Consider the following 22,046-nt stretch of genomic DNA (forward strand, 5'->3'; position numbering starts at 1 on the left):
CTTCTCTGAAGCTTTGAGTTATAGGTAGATGTATTATTAGTATACAATTATACTGTACAACAATACACATCTGGTTTATTCGTAACATCATTTTTGTTCTCAAAAGTGTACGCATTTAGTATTAATTAAACCGCGCGGTATACTTTTACTTTACATTATACATTCGATATTTGTACTTATTCTAATACTATAGCGAGTTAAGTATATGAGGATTTATGACTGAGGTTTTCCTAATAACAGGTGAAACGAACATTTTAAGAACAAAAATCAGCAGCACAGCGGAAGTAACCACACGAGTCGATATATTATAGGTAAACTATTATATATCATTTCCTAGAAACGAATATATTTTAATAATTGATCGTTTTTCAACGGACGGAAGTAAAAAAAAGCACCCCATGTGGATTATAACTGTGCAACCGAGAGCTCATTGAACCAGGTAAGACGATACTAATTGACAACACATAGTAGGCCTCGTTCAGATGAGGATGTATACATTTGTTAACGTATACTACCGTATTGTGTTAATCATCTATTAGTCCTATGCAGGGAACGGAACCAGTTTAATACCGTAATAAAATACAGTAATGTTAGAGTAACTTGATCGTCTTTCCTCAAGGTATACGAATACAGTACTATACAGCAGAGAGTGTCGTACTGGCTTTGATATTGGTCAAGGTAATAAAAACACATCGGAATTCAACATGGCAACGCGTCGGGCATTCCTTACTCGGCGAAAAATACACTCGGTTATTTACTGCTGTAATTCGACAAATGTTTTAGTTGAACAAGGTAGAGTGAACGGGAAATTAAATGTCGATACTAATGTACAAAGTTATGAACAGATTCCGGGTCCAAAAGGCTGGCCTTTCCTAGGAACTCTTCCATACTATTTGCTGAACGGAGGCCTTGGCAACATATTTATGAACCAGGTGAGTTTTCGTATTTTGGATATACTAGCCCACTGATACACCCATCTTACACTATATATATATAGTAGTAAGATCATAGGGAATCTATCAAAAACTAATGAAAGTGATTACAACTAACGCTTAGGGAAATTTGTGCTACAAAATTGAAATGATTGCCAAAATAATAAAATAAAATAAAAACCAATATTCTAATTAAATAACTAACGACAATCAAACCTTTTATTGTCGGATGCATATCGCACTATTAAAAATTGCTTAATAAAGCGTGGTTCCCACTAGCGACGCAACGCAAGGACGTAACGCAACGCAAGTGAATTGACCAATCACAAGCGATGGCTTATTCGCTTGTGATTGCTAACTGTCTATAACTTCGCTTGTCATTGGTTGGTTAAAACGCTTGCGTTGCATTTACGTCCTTGTGTTACGTTCTAGTGGGAACCAAGCTTAAGAAAAATTAATTATATTAATTCTTAAGATAATAATGAATGATCGCGTTGTACAGGTATGGCGGATGTGCTATAGGCTCACCCCCCCCCCCCCCCTCCACAATTATCTCCTTACGAGATGAAACAGGTGGCCAAACGCCTGTGTTTTTTTATCTTTACTAGATACTAGTCTACGATATACCTATATACTACACGGAGAAATAAAAAAGATGGAATCGTATCTTATCTAGTGATATTAGGTGGATTTAATTCCAAAGGTTTCCAATAATTATTAGAATAAAAAAAATGAAAGGACGTTTTGAAGTGTAGGCCCTATTCATTTTTATTATAGATAGATTTAACTCGGAAATATGGGCCGATCTGGAAGGAGAATATCGGCACACTGCGCATTGTGAACCTAGCCGACCCAGAATTGATCGAAGCTATGTACAGGAACGAGAACAAGTACCCTAAAAGAATTGACATGAAGCCTTGGAAAGAATACAGGGAATACAGGAATAAGGAAAACGCTCTTATTACATTGTAAGATTTGGGTCGATTTTTTAATCTTTGTCACCTACTGTTACGGGCTTCGCATGAGTCCGAGCGGTTTACTTATGTAGTCATATAGGAGAAACGTCCGAGCGGCTTAATATTTAAAGTTATCAGACAAAGATGAACATCAAAAATGCATTAAAGTTAAAATAAGTATATTTCTTTAATGAACAGGCCCTCTTGCTGACCTGTGTCTGTTCACCTTCATACCAAAACTAAAACTAAACTTAAAACATATCATCTTAACTATTTAAAAACCCCACTCTGACTTCTGATTGGCCAACAATATTCCAAGTAGTTTGATAAGTTAGCCTTTTTCAAAAATTGAGACAAAATTACCGTTAACTTTGTCTGGGGCTTTTTTCTAGGCCACATGGTACCATATGATATGTGTAACTGTAAGAGGAGTAACTAAAGGTTACTGGATAATAACCTCTTTAGCATGAGTTATTATCACACCCCCCTACTGAATAAAAGAGTGTGTCACTCTTCTAAAAATAGTATGTCCTTAACTACAGTACTTAATAACTAAACCAATATAATATGAGAATATAAAACTGAAATGTTCAAAGTAGTTTCAAATGTTTAGCTTGCAGTATTAAAATTAAAAATGCATTGTTTATAATTTTTACTGCTACATCATCAAAAATGTAAAGTTCATTGTTCAAGTTATTGTTCATCAATGGTATGGTGTCCACTGTGTTAAATTTAACTTCAAAATCATAAAGTGTTCTGCAGTTCTGCAAAAATCACGCTGTCAAAAGTAAAATATCAATCAAATTAATTACATAAAAGTTTTTCTTCAATGCTCCTCATTTCACTGTTGCACTGCTGTCAATCATAAATGTAAGAGTTCATAAACAGGTCACAGTGTTCAAAGTTTGTATAAAAGAAGATGATGGGGTTAATGGTCACATTCATAAAATTCTATGGCAACAGTTCGAGATGCACTTTATGCTTAATTCTACATCTTAAATAATATAATATCATAATAAAGCTGTACTACAATACAGTAAAGTGTCTAATACCAAGTGTAAGTTGGTAGTACATATAACCTTCAATATTGTGAAGTGCTCTGGCCAATTGTTAGTTGGTGATGCTAAATATAATCTTTACTGACAATACAGATATTATAATTTTTTTTTTTTTTTTTTTTTTTTTTTTTTTTTTTTTTAACCAATTTTACACAATTTTTATAATGGTCACAATATATATAGATTCTTTGTGAGAATCATTTCGTTTGTATCTTAATACTTAATTTTACTATATAAAGTGGGATTATTTGTGATAATCCTTATAACATACACATTTTGGTCTGATGAAGCTTGTGTACTCACTTAACTATAAATTAAAATAATGCGATGTACCGTATGTTCCCTGAATTACTAACATCGACGTGACAAACTGTCAGCATTGGTGTTTGTTATACCTTTGCGATATTGTATATCAAAAGTAAATTGTTGTAGAGTCATTGACCATCTCATTAGTCTATTATTTGAATGGCGGGTATTGTCAAGCCATTTCAACGCCTTGTGGTCAGTTATAACTGTAAATTTGTGCCCTTGTAAGTAATATCGTAACTTGTTAATTGACCATACTATAGCTAAACATTCTTGTTCAGCAACTGAATAATTTAACTCATTGGGCAACATCCTTCTACTAAGGTAAACAATAGGATGTTCATTACAATCAGTATCTAACTGGCTTAAAACAGCTCCAATTCCTGTTTTCGATGCATCAGTTTGTAGTAAAAATGGTTTATCAAAGCTTGGTGCTCTTAAAATGGGGTGGGCAATAAGCTGAGATTTTAAATCTGTGAATGCTTTATCACACTCAGGCGTCCAATTTACTCTCTTAGGTTCGGCTTTTTTAGTCAAGTTTATCAAGGGTCTTGCTATGTCATCATAGTGTAGAATAAACTTCCTATAATACCCTGTCAATCCCAAAAATGACCTGACATTTTTCTTAGTTTGAGGGGTAGGGAATTTCTCTACCGACTCTATCTTATCTAACATAGGCTTTATTTGGCCATCCCCTATGGTATGTCCAAGGTAGTTTACAGTGCTGTTAGCAAATTTCGATTTAGATGGCTTAATAGTAAGACCAGCTTCTGAAATTTTACTTAATACAATATCTAAATGATTTAAATGATCTTGCCACGTATTAGAGAAAATCGGTTCGCAATATCGTCAATATATTGTCTGCAAAATGCGGAACATCCCATCAACACAGTATCAACTAGCTTTTGAAATGTCGCACTAGAATTCATCATACCGAACGGCATGACCCTATATGCAAACTGCCCAAAAGGTGTCACAAATGCTGATTTTGCTTTTGCTTGCGGATCTAGAGGTACCTGATAAAATCCCTTAGTCAAATCTAGGGTTGAGATATATTTAGCTTTAGCTACTTCATCAAGTATCTGATCTATCCTAGGAATAGGATAAGGATCAAATTCAGTTATCTTGTTCAATGCACGGTAATCAGTGCACACGCGAATATCACCGTTAGGTTTTGGTACAACGACAATAGGAGATGCATATGCACTAGTTGACCTCTCAATGACCCCTAGACTCAACATACTGTCCACCTCTTCTTTGACTTTTGTCATCATTGAATGTGGTGTCCTGTAAGCACGTTGTCTGATTGGTGTTTCATGAGTAGTTTTTACTGTATGTGTAAGTACATTAGTTTTTCCAGGCACATCAGAAAATGCCTTAGTATGTTTCTTAAGTGTATTGGTTAGTTCCCGTTTTTGTTTTGTAGAAATGGAGTCTGCAATTTTTACATCTTTCCATGTTTGTGTTTGTTTATAGGATGGACCTATACTGTCATCAAGAAATTGTGTTTCGAGATCATAATCAACAGGCTGAACAAGTGATTCATTGCCTATTTCTTGAATTACCCCAGTTACACAGTAACATTGAGATATTTGCCGAGCGTCTTCTTGTGTGTACCATTTTTTGATTAAGTTAGCATGTATAATTCTATGAGATTTACGTTTATCAGGCATATGTATTTCATAATCCACCTCACCAACCTTTTTAGTGATTTTATATGGACCTTGCCATTTCGAATCCAACTTTCCCGCGCCTTCTGGGAGGAAAATTAAGACCTCTTCACCGACTTTATAGTGTATATCTTTTGCAGTTCTGTCGTAATAAGATTTCATTTTCTGTTGCTTTTTCTGTTTAGTGTGATTTGCACTAGCCATCCATTTAGTTAAGTTGTGAGCTATCCCTAACAAGTGTGAAGGTATGTCTGTTTGAGTGTTCTCGCCAAGGAATCCTTGCTTAATTAAGCTTAAGGGACCCCTTATTTGTCTACCATATAGTAAGTGAAATGGTGAATATCCTGTGAATTCACACGGTACTTCTCTATAAGAGAATAACAGCAATGGAATATACCTATCCCAGTTTTCTCGTTGGACATGAGACAGCGAATTTATCATAAGTTTCAGTGTACCTATAAAACGCTCCGTAAGTCCGTTAGTCTGTTGGTGATAAGGCGTAGTAGGAATTTTCTCAATTCCCAATTTTTTGCATAGTTCTACGATAATTTGAGACATGAAGTTGGTACCTTGGTCATGAATAATTTGACTAGGTAAACCCACTCTCGAAAATACAGTGATTAAACTCTGTGCTACAGTTACCGCGGTTTGATCGGGTATTGCAATGGCTTCTGGATATCTAGTTGCATAGTCGCACAATACTAAAAGATATCTATTTCCATCCTCTGTAACACAAAATGGACCTGCAATATCTATTCCAATTCTTTTAAACGGAATATCAATGATTGGTAATGGTCGCAATAGTTGTTTTTGTTTCTTTGTTTTTGTCAAATACTGACATTGAGGACATGTTTTACAATGTTCTCTAACTTGATGGTTTATTCCAGGCCAATAAAAATGTTGGGTTATCCTATCCTGTGTCTTTTGGACACCTAGATGTCCAGTTTTGTCATGAGCTATATTTATAATGTGTTCTCTGTACTCCTGTGGTACAACTATTTGGTCATCGATTTGTTTGCGGAAACGTGTCTGTGGTTGGCATTTTCTCATTATAATTCCATTTTCTTTATAAAAACAGACATCTTGATCTTTTGTGCATGATTTATCTTTTACCTCACTTCGAATGAATTTCAATGTTTCATCTTTTTCTTGTAGTTTTATCAAGTCTTTAATGTCGCTGTGCAACAAGGATTTTGCCTCTGGTGTGTTTGGCAAATTGTAATCAAGTGATTCTTTGAAATTAAGTGCCACATTTTCTGATGTTGTTTGATTTTGTTCAAGATATTGTCTAATACAATCCTGAGCTTTTATTTCGGGCAATACACGAGTTTGTGCTCTAGTAACTACTAGTACATCTTTTGGTTTGTCCCATTTATTTTCTGGGTCTAGATCATTGCCCAATAGACCATCGCTACCAAGGCCTTCTATTACACCAACGATAACTTTGGTAGTAGGTATTTTTTCTGTGGTAATATGTACCTCAGCGGTAGGAATTTCTATGTTAGTGCGGCCTATGCCTCGGACTAAGGTATACGAACCTGTGAGACTCTTTTGGGGAATAAACTGTTTATCAATCAATGTAATTGACGATCCTGTGTCTCTCAAAAATGTTATGGCTTTACCCTCAAGTATACCATTAATTAAGAAAGCTTTGTTCAAAGGCTCAGTCTTTGATGAGCCACTATGCACCGTGATGCACTTTAAGGAATCGTGCGGTCGTTGATTTTTTTGTCTTTGATTTTGATTTTGCCGACCTTGTGTGTTGCTAAATCGGGGAGGTTGTTGAGGAATAAATGGCCTGTTTAATGAATTCAGATCTTGCTGATAGCTAGCATTAAAGTTTGGTCTGAATTGATGCTGATTTGGTGGATTTGTAGCCGGCCTGTTAAGTGCACTGTGATTTGGTGCAGAAGGAGGCGGGTTAAACCTTGGCCTGTTGTAAGTCGGTCTGTCAAACCTTGGTGGTTTGCTATTGTAGGGCTGCGGTCTGTAATGACTATTTGTGCCTATTTGCTTATTATTTAGCTTATGGCGTTGCCAATAATTAGGTATTATGCTGGCATACTCCTCCGCCTCTCTGGCAAAGTCAGCTGTATTTAATACTTTCTTTTGAAGTAAATGCTGGCGCATATCATTGGGAATGTTCTCTAAAACCTGTTCGCGTATTATTAATTGCGAAATACCTGCCGCATCATCAGCCGCAATGCCAGAGTATCTCACCCAACAATCAAAATTATGCCCAACCTTTGTAATGTAGGAACGTATGCTTTCATTGTCATTTCGCTTTAAGTTCCTAAATTTTTGTCTGTAATGTTCTGGGGTCAGTTGAAACACTTCCAGTATCGTACATTTTAGGGTTTCGTAATCAAAATTTACGTCCATGATGGTATTCATGGCGTCTCGAGCCTTTCCCTCAATGCATTGGGAGATGCGTCGAACCCAAGTGGATTCCTCCCATTGTTCCCTTTTAGCATAACTTTCGAATGCCGTAAAATAAGCGTCAGCATCGATATTATTAGTTAGTTTTTGTTTATATCGATCTATTTTTGTGGAGGCATATGAACTTGTGGTGCTATGACCATCATTACTCTCTCGTTGTATTTGAGCTCTTATAGTTTCAACATTTTCGTCTCGTGCTAATGTCTTATTTGCAATCTCTCTATCATATTCAATCTTTTTCCGTTCTAATTCTAACTTTTCTTTTTCCATTTCGATTTTTTGATAGGCCAACCAATCATGCATGTGCATCAAAATCATTTGACCCCCAATTTCTACAGAAATTTTATCAAGTACCATATCCGGAATGTCGGTCTCGTTACCAGTATTTTGAGTGGTTTCGGGTATATCTGGTACAACAGTACTATTTTGAGAAGCAGCCTGAGAAGTTTGTGCTTCATCGGTATTCATTATGGAACTTTGTTGAGATCTTAAGATCCTACTTGACTTATGTTTAGGCATTAATGTACTTATACAATATATAATGACTATGACTTAAGACGTAGTAAGATATATATAACAAAACTTAAACTATAGTGCATCACAAACTTTTACCACAAAATGAAAAATGTACCTTTAACTTGGAACTCGACATTGATGATATTGACAGAAAGTTTTCCTTCCCTTTATGTTTCTGGCATGAAAACAATGTCATCCACAATGTTGGTAAAGTCTTGTTTCAGATCAAAATTCAAGTCAAACAATCCATCAAAAAAAATTGTGAAGTGGTCCACCACAGCACAGTTCGTCTAATGTTAATAGTAACGGGTTAAAAACGTTTCCAGCACCGCTGCCACCATGTTACGGGCTTCGCATGAGTCCGAGCGGTTTACTTATGTAGTCATATAGGAGAAACGTCCGAGCGGCTTAATATTTAAAGTTATCAGACAAAGATGAACATCAAAAATGCATTAAAGTTAAAATAAGTATATTTCTTTAATGAACAGGCCCTCTTGCTGACCTGTGTCTGTTCACCTTCATACCAAAACTAAAACTAAACTTAAAACATATCATCTTAACTATTTAAAAACCCCACTCTGACTTCTGATTGGCCAACAATATTCCAAGTAGTTTGATAAGTTAGCCTTTTTCAAAAATTGAGACAAAATTACCGTTAACTTTGTCTGGGGCTTTTTTCTAGGCCACATGGTACCATATGATATGTGTAACTGTAAGAGGAGTAACTAAAGGTTACTGGATAATAACCTCTTTAGCATGAGTTATTATCACACCTACCTAGTTATTATATCATGCTCTTATTGTACTGTAAACTTTAAAATCATTTCGTTCAAAACGATGTGGTAGGCCTATTTCTCTCCCCTTTTGAGTATACCTTCCTCCTTCAATTCAATTCAACTTTATTTCAGACAAACTGTCCAGATGAAACATATAAATACAATAAAAAATAATACAAAGCATTATGTGACAACCGTCATGGAAAGAGGACTAATAATTATTTGTTGACATATAGTGCCTCTTAAAATACATGTGGATTATGTTTTGGGATTTATTGGATGTAGACTGTAGACATTATTATATTATTGATTACTATAGTTTACAAAAACAACACATTATTATGGCTATACTGATACTAGTTAACACACGTAAAAGTATACATGAGATTATATATACAAAAGTTCTAATTTCTATCCATTTTCTATGCAACTTTGAATCTTTTAGAATACGAGAAAAAACACATGTAATTAAAGTATTACACCTTTCAACGCCCGCTGCCGTTTTACATACTGTAACAAATATCGAAAAGTAGATTTAATGCGCCTACATCTGTTTACAGTTTAGTCTTGTAGGCCGGCAGATTACTAGTTCATGGGTCATGAACCGATCGTTTCTTTTATGAGTTATGTATTCTTAGGAAGTGACTTTCGTAATGTTAGTGTTTATTCAAAGAATGACCATTCTTTTATTCAAAGAATGACCATTCTTTTATTCAAAGAATGACCATTCTTTTATTCAAAGAATGACCATTCTTTTATTCAAAGAATCATTGCTGAACGACACATATTTGGTCAAATGTTTCCGGTAAAAACACCGAACGAACCCTCCTTCCAGTTTTGGTAATAGTATATTATAATATGCATGTTTTTTTTATTGAATTCTGCATAGTCTTATCCCCATGTTTATGACGAGTGTGTGGCGGTGGCATTGCGGAGTATATTGTGAGGCGAGAGATTGGTTGTTCATCTTTCAATTTTCGATGATCAATGACCTTGGATTATTTAATGTCATTACGTCATGTCCCAGTCGTCGTCCAACTCTGTAAAATCGTTTTTTTCTTGACGACCGTCCCAAAGCGTCAAATAATGTGCGCGTAACATAATCCAAGATCGTGACGTGACTTGAACCTAGAAAAAAAAACCACCATTTTATTTGGACAAAATTTCCACCAAACGTATGCGAAGTACCTCCATAAATGACGTATATGTCCTAGCTCCTAGGTCGTCGTATGTCGAACACCACCACGCCCGATGGAGATGGTGAAGCATCTTATAAATAACGTTCACCTTCACCACCATCGATTTTGTGAACCCGATGATCATTGTACAATTTCCATATGTGTTTTTGTTTCTTCTCCAGAGAAGGCAAAGGTTGGCATGAGATCCGTCGTGTTATCAGCAAGCTTTTGCTTCCACCATTACAAGTGGATAATTATCAAGGCATTGTGAATGACATCATCACTGATATGGTTTCAAGACTCCGATACATTCGTGACACGACCAATGAAAACGGCAGAATTCCAGATATGACCAATGAGCTTTATAAGTGGTCAATGGAAAGTATGTGTGACGTCATCAAATGTTCATTTTTGTATTCGTCCTTCAATGAATTTACTCCCTCTCCATTTTCTTGTTTTGTGTTAAAGTAAATGCTCTGCAAACCATTATTATTTCCAATATATTTTAATACTTAACCAATGGCTCTTCTGTAGAACAGTCTTTGCAGTACTTTACAGGCCTGGATAAAAAATAAATAAATATTAAATTTTTATCAAAGCTGTATTTATGATACTATTCGAGACCCGGATGGGATGTTTGGAGAATCAGATAGCTGATGGACCACAACAGTTCATCAAATCTATTCATAAGATGTTTGATTCTGGTCAGATCATGTTTGTTGCGTCACCAAAATTATTTCGAAAGTACAATCTGAAACCATGGAGGACACACGTTGAAGCGTGGGATTACATATTTAAATATGGTGAGATATAAGATTGGATGAGCTGTGCTCATGTTATTCCTTGTAAAGATGATCATAATGATGTTGAATCAAAATCACTGATAATGGTTATGTTGATGATGATAGATGATGATGGATGACGGATTATGGACGATGATGGATGGATGATGACGATGATGAATGTTGACGATGATGAATGTTGACGATGATGAATGATAAATTATGAATGGGATGATGGTGACGATGATGTTGATTGATGATGAATGGTGATGATGAATCATGAATGGGATGATGAATGATGATGACCCAAAGTCCCTATATAGATGACGTCAATATTTGTGGAAGATTTTTGATAATTATTGATGACATTTTAGAACTAAAACAATTATATTACGAATAATATCTTAAGAAATAAATCAGTAGTAATTATAATATGTACGTGTGTTGCTTCAGCAAAGGAAACGATGGATGAGAGAGTGGAATACCTAAAAAACCTCTCGGAAGAAGAAATTTCGCAGACGAAAGGTCTAATCACTCGAATTCTAGCAAGTGATAAGATGACGGATCAAGAAATATATGCAAATATGTGTGAACTTTTACTCGCCGGTGTTGACACGGTAATATGTAGTAATATTTTTGTCAATTTTACCATATTCCAAAAGCATTAGGCCAAAATAATCCGAGGCCTAAACATGGACCTCATTTTTCAGGATTAGTCAAGGAATATGCCTACCATGCACGAACTGTAGATTGATTCACAATTTGACGGCTTGTTCAGTTTATGTCAAACTTTGTGTACTGTGTATGTGACGTTTTCATGGACATTTTTTGCAATTTAAAAAAAAATTGTTTTCTTCTTTAAAAAAACAAACAAATAAAACCTTTTGTTATATTTCAAAAGCTCAGTGTGTCCTCATATGTGGCCAATGATATAATAATAATTCTGTATAGTATCATTGTTATTATATAGTGTCATTATCATTTTAATACATTTTTTTAACGAAAAAAAGTATTTACGTACCGTATTTTAAGAATCAAATGTAGACCTACGGGAAATATGTTTACTTTTTTTTTTATTATTATTATTTTCCTTAAAATACAGACATCGAATACGTTAGCTTGGGCAATGTATGAATTGAGTAGAAATCTGGATATACAGGAGCAATTACATAATGAAGTGACGTCAGCAATTGGACGTCATCACATTGCATCTTCCAAAGACATAAATAATTTACCAATTGTCAAAAACATCATTAAAGAGACGTTAAGGTCAGTGGTATACCATTAAGGACATCAGCTTATCTATTTCTTTGATCTATTTCCGACTGCTTGTTTGAATGCAAAAACTTGTTTATACTATTATGATGTTGTTTTATAGCATGGAGATTACTTATGACGTTACATATAAAATAAAAGAGCTAGTTTGGATAAAATTTACGTGTGTTACGTCAAATTCTGTAATAACCGTCGCACTTTCTAATAAAGTTGTCGTACTTTGTAATAAGTAATAATCTATCGGTCTTTGTAATACAATAGCCTGGACCTATACATTATAGGTCCATGGGAATACAGTTGTCGCACTTTGTACCGTCGCTCTTTGTAATAAAGTTTTCGCACTTTGTAATAACCTGTCCTTGTAATAACCATGGAGAAATAAGTTAGGAAGTTATTTCTCCATGTAATAACGTAACATACGAGTATAGGGTCATCCGATTAATTTCCGAGCATGACTTCCGAGCATGATGGAGGTTCTTTTCATACATGCTTCTTCAAAGTAAAACTCATAATAAAGATTATCGTTCTATTTGTTTACTAACCCCAAGGGAGTTCTAGCCACTGGTGGTGTGGGAGATCCGTTAAAGGTTATGGGGTTTCTTGCTTAATAATAATAATAATAATAATAATATTTATTTGGAACAACACTTTTTTAACAGTGGCACACATGCGTAGATGGTGCGTCCATACCAATTACAAAATTCAATACAAAAACAATGGAAAATAAAAACTGAAACTAAAATAAAACATATTTGAGATAATGACATAAAATTTGACTCGACGCTATTACAAAACTTATTTACAAACTAAATCTACACTAATACAACTACTAATTTTGCAACAGCAATGGAAAAGAAAACAATTTTTTAATAATATAATAACAGTTGTGATACAATTGCATTTTTTAATTTCCAAGCACGGCTTGTGTACATTTTACAATAACTGTAAAATACAGCATAAATGTCGTGAGAGTTATTTTTTATGAAATAACGTGCTTCCTAGGACATATTGAACCTTAATAGATAGGTCACCAGAAATAAAATTTACCTAAGTATCTACACAATTTATTGCAATAAGTTTACGTTGAAGTCTTTGTAATTCTTCAATTCTAATACAATGTAATTGTAACATATTACAAATAAACAGGAAATGTTTAACATCTTCTTCACCTGACCCACAAACCTTACACTTATCATTTATAGATTATCAATGTTCCACTTATTTGTAATTTTTCCAAGTGTTAAAGTGTTTGAACGAAGTTTAAATTTTAAACTTGAGCCATAAAAATCTGTTTTATCCAGTATGTAAGGTTCTAGCCCAGGTGACTCTTTTATCAAAGAGTAATCAAGCAAAGATGATTTTCTTACTACTTCTTGTTTACAAAAAGTAGAATACGATTGTTTAATTGTATTTTCAAATGGCTTGACCCAGTTTATATCAATATCAGTACCTGTACATACATCATTAAGAATGGCATTGAAACGTGAGCAAATTGAGTGTTAAAGACTATCATTGTACATGTAATCCACATTTCCGACATGTATACAACATCCACATTGTGTACATAAAGCAATTCGACGTTGTTGATAACTTCCGAAATGTCTTTCTTCTTAGAATGTATCCAGTTGTAAGTGCCAACAATAGAATTTTCGAAGATGATGTTGTTATTGGTGGCTACGAAATTCCAAAGAACGTAAGCTCTATTTCAATTTCAATAAAAAATCTCTATTTGTTCACGAAAATATATTATACAATTGTATAAAAACTATAAAAGCTCGTACACCATAAACACGTTGTTCTTACACGGTTTCCTGATAATAGAACATACAAATATATAATATAAATATAATTTGATAAAATAACAACACAGACATTTACAAATGCCATGGTTACGGTCAATTTCATTAATTAATTAATAGACTGTCTTGTTTTTAAGATATTATTATCTTTGAAAAGATGATTATATATATTTTATATACGTTTTTTTTTACATTACTAAAGCGTGGTTCCAATCACAAGCGATGGCTTATTCGCTTGTGATTGGTTAAAACGCTTGCGTTGCGTTTACGTCCTTGCGTTACGTTCTAGTGGGAACCAAGCTTAAGATGCATAGACCAGGGAGTTGTTATTAGAAACTCCCTGCATAGACCAACAAGTATAGACAAAAAAATAGTAGGCCTATCACAAAAAAAACACAATACACGCATTATAATTTGGGTGTTGCTATTGTTGGTATAAATTATTATTATACCTGCTATTGTGAGCATACTATTGTTCTGTAAAGTTCGGTCACCCCAGGCTTAGCAAAATTGGTCAATACAATACTTGTGTCTGCTTTATGCTACCTTAGTCAAGTGGGATGATTTTCCATTCACCGGTGTTTTCTATAAATCTCCTCGTATGCTGATATGTCTGGTATTTCTATATTTAAATTATCACACTATCTATTTTATTGACTTTACATATTTGTTTTGTATTTGATTTTATTATTATCATGATACAATACTGTATAATCCAAAAAAATATAGGAGGAAAATAATAATAATCATAAGATTTATATTATTAGCAAATTATTCGTTATTGCCAACAAAATAACTAATGGACAAGCAGCAATCTGTTAATTACATGGCGTTTACAGAAAATAAAATATCGTGTAGGCCAAAGTCATTATCATTAAATGTATAGCAAAATATTAAATCATTTTTATTATTAATGTGTTGGTTTATTACAATTTGTCTTTACTCTTGATATTTTCATAATCATTGAATTTATCTAGACATTTTCTTAGGAGAATTTGTTAGATCCTTGTATAGGACCAGTGGTAACAATACGGTACACTATTTTATTAGTGCTTTCTGGTTGTCTGTATAGTGTGTTGCTTGAAAAGTATCCGTGGGCCGCAATTGTAATTAAGAGGTGCTGGAAGTTACTATTTATGATCCCTAAACCTGAACTCGTATTGACACCAAAAGTGACACGCACGAACTGATGGAAACCAGCAACAAAGTTCTATACATGTTGTTGAAAACACAATAAAGATTACTTGAGCTTGAACCGTGTATAAAAATTAGCGCCCTAATGGTTTGTTAATGGTTCTATTTCCCTCTATTACACCTACTGTACTTTGCGTTTGTAGACTATCGTTGGTTCATTACAATATGTACTTGGTCACGATGAGAAAATATTTCCAGAACCTGACAGATTTATACCAGACCGCTGGAAAAGAGGTGAGGGTACGAAAGCGTCAACGTTTGCTTCGGTACCATTTGGATTTGGCACCAGAATGTGTATTGGCAGGCGTGTTGCCGAGCTGGAACTCCACCTAGCATTAATTCGGGTAAACTTTTCGTTTCACTTTATAAGCATGTCGGAAAATGTTGATGCTGGGATAAATTAATAATAATAATAATAATAAGATTTTTATAGCGCACATACCACTCCAGAGTGCTCAAGGCGCATTTAAAAATAAAAAAGAAATAAATCATACAAATTAAAGTTAAAATATTTGTATATATATATATATATATATATATATATAAATGACATGTTGAGGCTTAACACGCTATGGAACTAGTTACCGCTTAACATCATTACTGTATTATACACTATACAGTACACAAGCGTTTATTACTCGTCGAAGTCTGTTCGTAAGGGCCTACCAACGTCAAGTTATTCAAAACACTGAAGCAAGAAGTATAAGTAAACGATTTGTTTGGTGGCCACATATAGTATTGTCAATAATCATAACATAACTTGAAGTATAGGAACGAACTTATTCCAATATGGTAAATATTATTCTTTGTTTTACAGATAACACAACAATTTAAGATAACATACCTGGGCAAACCAAATGACAAAGTGAAGCCGGTTTTGAGGGGATTGTTAGCACCCGGAGAACTTCTACCAATTGGCCTCGAAGATCGTTAAATAATATTGCTTAATTGCGATAGATTGATGGTATGGAAGGCACTAATCTTAAGGGAAATAGAGTGGGAATAGGGACATAGTTGCGGTTTCGCGCGACCGACTATTCAACTCTTAGAACAGTAGAATATTTTATCGTATAAATATATCGTAAATATGCAACACTGTTCCTACCTAATTTTCGCACAAGTTCCAACTTATTACTGTATGTTTGTAACTTTATACATTCCTATTAGTGTTATAATAGTGTTATGCTGTACTGCACTTCGTACACTATTTACAACTGAACTTGTCCAACTTATATATTATATTTTGTAATCGGCAAGCTAATCTTAAAAAAAAATATTCACGAAGAATGATACTTGTTAATGTGTTCAATGTTTCGTATTTTACTATTATAACTAGACTTAACGTCGAGACTGAGTGTCTTTACTCCGACAAGCCTTGACCAATTTCAGAGCAGGGCAGCAAATTACAACAAAAACAAAGGCAATGAAAAACGTCACTGGAAATATAAGAAGACCTAATATTAATATCACGATGAAACATGGTAGTGGGAGTCCTGTCTGTACCTTGCAACATTTAACACCGTCATCGTGTTTAAAATCAGCGCAACATAAACGGGACATACACGATTCATCTTGTCGATTTGCAACTGTGCTTTCAGCTATTGCAACGTTTGATTCCTCCGTGTCTGTAATGTCTATTTCAACTTTTTTTGCGGTTTCTTCTAAATCATTTTCTTCTTTTTTAATGTCGTTCTCGCTTACATTTTCTTTTTGTTTGCGTTTCATATGTGTCTTTGCCTCCTCTGCTAAATTTGTCCATGCATCCCTATGAATAAAATGAACTGTTTTTTGTGATACTGATTAATTAGGCAACGATAGAGATGTTTGTGACGATGTTGTATTTGTATTGGTGATGACGATATTAGTAAAAATGTTAAAGTTTATGACAATTTTGTTTGTATACGATAGTCTATACTGGGTTATTGGTGGATATCACTCAGTGTGGATGGTGCTGGTAATATTATAATCATCGACGATGGTGTTGGTATATCTGGTATTGGTTACGAGATATATTTTTATTGATAGAAACGAGTAAATAATTTTACCAATGACTGTACACTTACACTTTTTCATTCATGAGATCTTTCTGATTAAAATGTTGTTTAAAATGTACATTGTCTGGTTCAAATTCACTCGCTTTGATTCCATATGGAACGATCTCGCTAGTGAATGCTTGTGTGTGGGGTAGATCGTCATCCCTTAAAATACAATGAAAACAGGTTGATGTATCAAAAACAGAACTCCTCTTACAGGGACACCTTCGGGACCAAACAAGGTGTTGCTTTAATTAGAGTGTCCAAAATAAGGGGTTCATATAATATGAACAGATTGACTTATTACATTACCATTTTTGTTTTGGCGAAATGTTTACGGACATATTATGTCCATGTAACGCCGGTAGTGTGTATATAGGGATGATCTGAATACGTTTATTAAAATAAAGATATATAGGCCTACATAGCTGTGTTTTATAATCAACAATTTGTATTTGTAAATAGTAATATACACATTCTGTAGTGGCTTTAGTATTGAACAAATGTTTTTCAACCGGTCAGACATTATACCGGGGCACTACCCTTCTTGATAATAACGTCTACGCAACTTACCACATCAAAACCTCCCCTCTTTCTTCGCCCTTACCATCTTCGAAATTTAAAGTTGATCTGCGAATGTACATGTTATCTCGTTGGGAAGAAGATGATGTAGGTCTATGACCGTTTGAAGGTGTCGATGGTAAATATACTGTCGCTGGTGACTGCCGGTTGTCATGATGGCTGTTAGGTTTTGATTTAGGCATCTTGCTAAATAGACTTACAGTGGAAAGTGAGATAGTTTATCTCATGGTATCCTATGGCACATGAACATTATCATAATTAATGTATTAGGCCTAATTCATAAAAAAAAAATATTGGCAATGAAGTAATCTCATCTGATTAATTTCTGCTGTCAAGAAAATTGTCGAAAAGTCGGAACAGATCCCTGAAAAGATAGCATTGGGTTGTCTCTCCGTTTCCACCATACACCTACTGTAAAATGTATGCTATTACATAATGGTCTTCACAATATAGGTCTACTGATTGAAAATAATGTGCCTGCCTGTTATGTGTCAGACGATAAACTTATTTAAGGTAGGCCTAACTAATTTTCCTATACGTACCAGCACACGGGTGCTTAATATAAACACAGGTACACGCATTTATGTTGTCTTTCTGTGTCTCTTCAAATAGCCTATTTTCTATACTTAGCACTACGGTGACAAATAATTAGGGTGTCGTAACAACACCATGTACTTACCATGTACAGGTGGTATGTCTAATGTGCCTAAATTACATATTGCACGATATGTTATACCAGTATGTGATGTAAATGAATGGCATGGGCCTACGCTGTTTGATAAATGGGATTGGTTTTAGTATTGGTTTAGTATCAACTGACTTTCTTCTTTGTCATTAAAATAGAAACCAAACAGCCAGCGATTCTTAAAGTCCTATTAACAATGCGAGATCAAATACAAAACAGTATTCACCTGGTCTAGTTTTTCTATTATGCAAACATTATTTTTACGGCATCGGACATGATTTGTAACATCATATTGCTTTTAATCATTTTTTTTTTTTCAGTAATCATGTTCTGAATTATCGGATAAATTGCTCACGCTTAAGCCTTTCAATTCATCTTCGAATACTTCTACTAAACGTTGCTCCAAAAATTGATTGAAATTAGGTCTTAATAGTTGCAAGTAATCACCAAAATAATTGTTACTGTTACAATTCAGACTGTTTGTTCTGTTGTTATCTTTCATAATCACAATATGTAGGTCACTCCATAAACCCCTACACCTTATTAATGATCGTTTATACAATCAAATGACATCGATACAAATACTGTAATATTTTAACATTTATTGTTTCGTGTCTTAATACTTTTAAATGCATGAATTACCGAGATATGTTAATGGTGTAAAATCCACGATTTTGTTTTGTTTAAATACATAAATGATACTTTTGATGGTCATTTCAGCACATTAAAGTAAGTTACCAGGAATTCGAGATTCGAGAATGTAATTATATCCGGTTCACACACATTGTAACATTACTGTTTTTTTAAAATAGATACAGTATGTGAAAAGGCGTTTCAGTATCGTAACAAGCCGGTGTAAGATTACACCCTATATCATATGTATCTGCACTTATATTTAACGATTTTTTTTTACATAGCGTTTATATATACACTATGGCCAATTATATATACACCAAATAGCAAGTGAAAGCATTGTGTTGAAACTTGTTGTCTTACCTAACAATACATATAATACCCTATAAGAATATCTTGCGAGTTCATTAAAAATTGAATGTTTTTTAATTTGATATTATTTACATTTTTTTTTTTTCACGTTGTAAACTCGACATTTTTGTCAATTACAATAGATTCTTCAGGAATAATGAGAATCGTACCCTCAACGTTTTCATCCTGCTTGCGTGATTGGTTGAACTGACCCAGGTTCGCTCCACCTGAATGCACCGTCACATCGACATCTTCTTTGTGCACTTCCAAATAATGTTCTATCAAATCCTTATAAACATCCGTGTTGAACACTTTACAGACGTCGCATAGATAAACTTTGGTGTCCTTGTGTTTGGCGGTATTTTTTATATGTTTACGCAGGTTCCCAAGGTAGAACGTCGTGTACGAGCAATACGGACAACACAAACGATTTACAGGATCGTGCTGTTTTTTATGCCTTCGTACACGATACGCTGTCTTTCCTACAAAAGTGCACTCTGGAAAGTCACATTTGAACGGTGTCTCATCCGAATGAGTTATCATATGCCGTCGTAACCGATTCTTATTCCCAGCTTTGTAGCCACACTGTGTGCAAAGGAACGGTTTTTCTTTAGTGTGTGTACGAATATGAATCTCGAGTTCACTATTACTGACTGCAGCGTATTTGCAATTGTCATACGTGCAAACGAATGGTTTGTTATTTTCATGCACTGATTTAATGTGGAGTCTCAGTCCGTCCAAACTGACATACTTTTTACCGCATTCATCACATTGGTATTGCAATTCTTCCAGTCCTTTCTCTCGCCTGTGACGCTGAACATGTTTGCGTAACAGACTATGCTTTGACGCCGCATAATCGCACTCGGAGCATTTAAAATCCTTGATGCCAAGATGACGCTTCATATGGATGCGCATGTCTGACTGTGTAACACAAGAATACGCACACATGTGACATTTAAAAGGCTTGTCACCAGAGTGAATGCGCATGTGCACACGCTCAGAACTTGCCCGAATGACTTTCTTACAAATTGGGCATGTCCAAGTTTTGAACTTTGATTTTGGTTGTTTCAATTTTAGTTCTGTTTCTGTTGCATCACTTTTTTCAGTACTTTGTTTATCATTATCGACACTTTCACTTTGCTCAGCAATTTTCGTTTGTTTTCCTTTACAATTTTTCTCCTTGACATTACCGTTAATTTTACATGATTCTTTTTTCTTTTTTTTCATAACTTTTTTCCCAGATTTTTTTTTCCTGTATCTTTTCTTTCTGGTTTCACACCAATCGCCATCACTATTGTCATCTTCACATACATCATCATTATCTTTTTTTATGAAACCGCTTTCTTTTTTAGTTGATATATCCTTTTCTGTACGTCTTTGTCTAAAAGGTGTATCAATATTTCCAAGTAACTTGTCTTCCAAGTATCGACTGTAATCGTAGTCAGTAGCAACGTTTTCAGGCTCATCACTAGTCTGTTTTCTTTCTTTAAAACATTTTTTTAGTTCTATAGCTAGAATCTTTCTTTTTATAGTGCCAGCAGACTTCTCTCTTACAACATCTCCAGTACACTCTGTAACATCATCAGTATTTTTGTTCTCGTCAATGCCAAGCAATAACTTTTCACTTGTGGATTCCTTAATATTATCTCCACAATTTGAATCACCCTTTGAATCTTCTAACGACGTAGGCTGCTGTAAAGGCAACTGCAATAGCACATCTGGTGTTGGTTCCGCTGAAGCATTATCAGTAGATTGAGTTGTTGAACTTGATACAATAGGCTGCTTTTTGCATTGACTTTTTCTATGTTTAATGTAATTTTCAAGTCCGTTGATGTGACTATTGCATTTAAGGCATAAGTGAATATCCGATTCATCTATTTCATCCATCTGGGGAAATAAAATTGTTTTCATTACTGTATGAATGTATGTATACCCAAAATTATGAATGATGTGCATCCATTTGTACATGCCACACAGACAACTAGATAGGCTAGCTAGGCAGAGTGCAAGCGATAACTGGCCTGGTGGTCATTCAAATCAATGTACTGCACTAACCATCTTATTCTAGCTAGAATACTACTGTAGTTATATCGGTATTTATTTTAACACCTCGCTTTGAATAAATGCCTCAAACTCAAATAGGCCTAGGCCTACTACTATTTTATTTATTCTATCTAGGCCTAGTTATTCTTATACTGTAATACTAATATTAAGACTAGGCCTAGAGTTCAGTTAGGCTAGTAGCCTAGCTAGCTAGAGGCCTAACTATAGGTAGTTAAGCTGGGCTAGATTAGATAGTAGGCCTATTATAGGGCGCCGATAGATAGGGGAATCCATAGATAGTAGGCCTAGATAGGATAGGCTAGCTAGGCCAGGCTGCCAGGGTCAGAGGGCCCAGCAGGCAGGGTCAGGCTAGCTAGGCTAGTAGAAAGGCCCAGCCTAGCTATTTATATTATTATTTTATACCCTACTAGGTCCAGACATAAGTAGTATATCCGCCTCTAGCATATCTAACCTAGTCGAAAAATAAATTGAGATTGGGAAGCTATTTCAAACCTTTTTTTAAGCTAGGGGCCTAGCCTAGGCCTAGTTTTTTTCTTTTAGAGTTTTAAACTAGACGACGGATGGTGTAGAGTCTATTCGTCAATGAAAAGGAAAGAGGGCGACATGCGAATTAAGTTTCTCTTGGATTTAGATTCTATCCGTGGAGAAATTCATTTTGAATTATTCATCCTTCACCACAAATAGCACCAAATAAAATCATCAAGCAAATTAAATCCAAGAAATACTTCTATAGAAACCGTTTTTACGTACTTTTAACATCAAACATAAGTTAGGCCTAGCTCGAGCGAGCGATTCAACCGTAAATTGTGTCTGCATT

At 34.7% G+C, this 22,046-nt stretch overlaps 3 protein-coding genes across 6 annotated transcripts; 1 reads left to right on the forward strand and 2 right to left on the reverse strand.

Moving 5' to 3' along the window:
- Window positions 1-119: 119 nt before the first annotated feature.
- On the forward strand, window positions 120-16,335 carry LOC140056017 (cytochrome P450 27C1-like). Of its 3 annotated transcripts, none has more exons than XM_072101216.1 (10): window positions 120-439; window positions 620-932; window positions 1,710-1,900; window positions 10,014-10,213; window positions 10,431-10,634; window positions 11,067-11,230; window positions 11,716-11,882; window positions 13,503-13,581; window positions 15,025-15,225; window positions 15,699-16,219. In XM_072101216.1, the coding sequence occupies exons 2-10, from the start codon at window positions 705-707 to the stop codon at window positions 15,813-15,815; spliced, it is 1,551 nt and encodes a 516-aa protein (XP_071957317.1). In that variant the 5' UTR covers window positions 120-439; window positions 620-704; the 3' UTR covers window positions 15,816-16,219. The 3 variants fall into 3 exon arrangements, with proteins under 3 accessions (XP_071957317.1, XP_071957318.1, XP_071957319.1); XM_072101217.1 differs by having other exon boundaries at window positions 120-311; XM_072101218.1 differs by lacking the exon at window positions 120-439 and having other exon boundaries at window positions 475-932; window positions 15,699-15,845; window positions 16,218-16,335.
- LOC140056018 (uncharacterized) lies at window positions 16,220-18,465 on the reverse strand. The gene is made up of 4 exons (XM_072101220.1): window positions 18,176-18,465; window positions 17,488-17,691; window positions 16,945-17,079; window positions 16,220-16,646 (listed from the first exon to the last, which is right to left on the reverse strand). Exons 2-4 carry the CDS (start codon window positions 17,676-17,678, stop codon window positions 16,220-16,222), a joined length of 753 nt encoding a protein of 250 aa, XP_071957321.1. The 5' UTR covers window positions 17,679-17,691; window positions 18,176-18,465.
- Window positions 18,466-18,667: 202 nt separating this feature from the next.
- Window positions 18,668-21,769, reverse strand: LOC140056402 (uncharacterized). 2 transcript variants are annotated; one of them, XM_072101768.1, is made up of 3 exons: window positions 21,723-21,732; window positions 20,944-21,054; window positions 18,668-20,853 (listed from the first exon to the last, which is right to left on the reverse strand). In XM_072101768.1, the coding sequence occupies exons 2-3, from the start codon at window positions 21,050-21,052 to the stop codon at window positions 19,271-19,273; spliced, it is 1,692 nt and encodes a 563-aa protein (XP_071957869.1). In that variant the 5' UTR covers window positions 21,053-21,054; window positions 21,723-21,732; the 3' UTR covers window positions 18,668-19,270. The 2 variants fall into 2 exon arrangements, with proteins under 2 accessions (XP_071957869.1, XP_071957868.1); XM_072101767.1 differs by having other exon boundaries at window positions 18,670-21,052; window positions 21,722-21,769.
- Between the last annotated feature and the right edge of the window lie 277 nt (window positions 21,770-22,046).

The sequence above is a fragment of the Antedon mediterranea genome, chromosome 8, assembly GCF_964355755.1.
Source record: "Antedon mediterranea chromosome 8, ecAntMedi1.1, whole genome shotgun sequence".
NCBI classification, from domain to species: Eukaryota; Metazoa; Echinodermata; class Crinoidea; order Comatulida; family Antedonidae; genus Antedon; species Antedon mediterranea.

What these genes read in the sequence shown, in the direction of transcription:
- LOC140056017 (XM_072101216.1), top strand. Translation starts at nt 705, where the DNA reads ATGGCAACGCGTCGGGCATTCCTTACTCGGCGAAAAATACACTCGGTT. An exon ending in GGATTACATATTTAAATATG is followed by an intron (nt 10,635 to 11,066) that starts GTGAGATATAAG and finishes GTGTTGCTTCAG; the next exon opens with CAAAGGAAACGATGGATGAG. An exon ending in GCTACGAAATTCCAAAGAAC is followed by an intron (nt 13,582 to 15,024) that starts GTAAGCTCTATT and finishes TTGCGTTTGTAG; the next exon opens with ACTATCGTTGGTTCATTACA.
- LOC140056018 (XM_072101220.1), bottom strand. Translation starts at nt 17,678, where the DNA reads ATGCCTAAATCAAAACCTAACAGCCATCATGACAACCGGCAGTCACCA. An exon ending in AGAGGGGAGGTTTTGATGTG is followed by an intron (nt 17,080 to 17,487) that starts GTAAGTTGCGTA and finishes TTGTATTTTAAG; the next exon opens with GGATGACGATCTACCCCACA. An exon ending in GATCTCATGAATGAAAAAGT is followed by an intron (nt 16,647 to 16,944) that starts GTAAGTGTACAG and finishes TTTTATTCATAG; the next exon opens with GGATGCATGGACAAATTTAG.
- LOC140056402 (XM_072101767.1), bottom strand. Translation starts at nt 21,052, where the DNA reads ATGGATGAAATAGATGAATCGGATATTCACTTATGCCTTAAATGCAAT.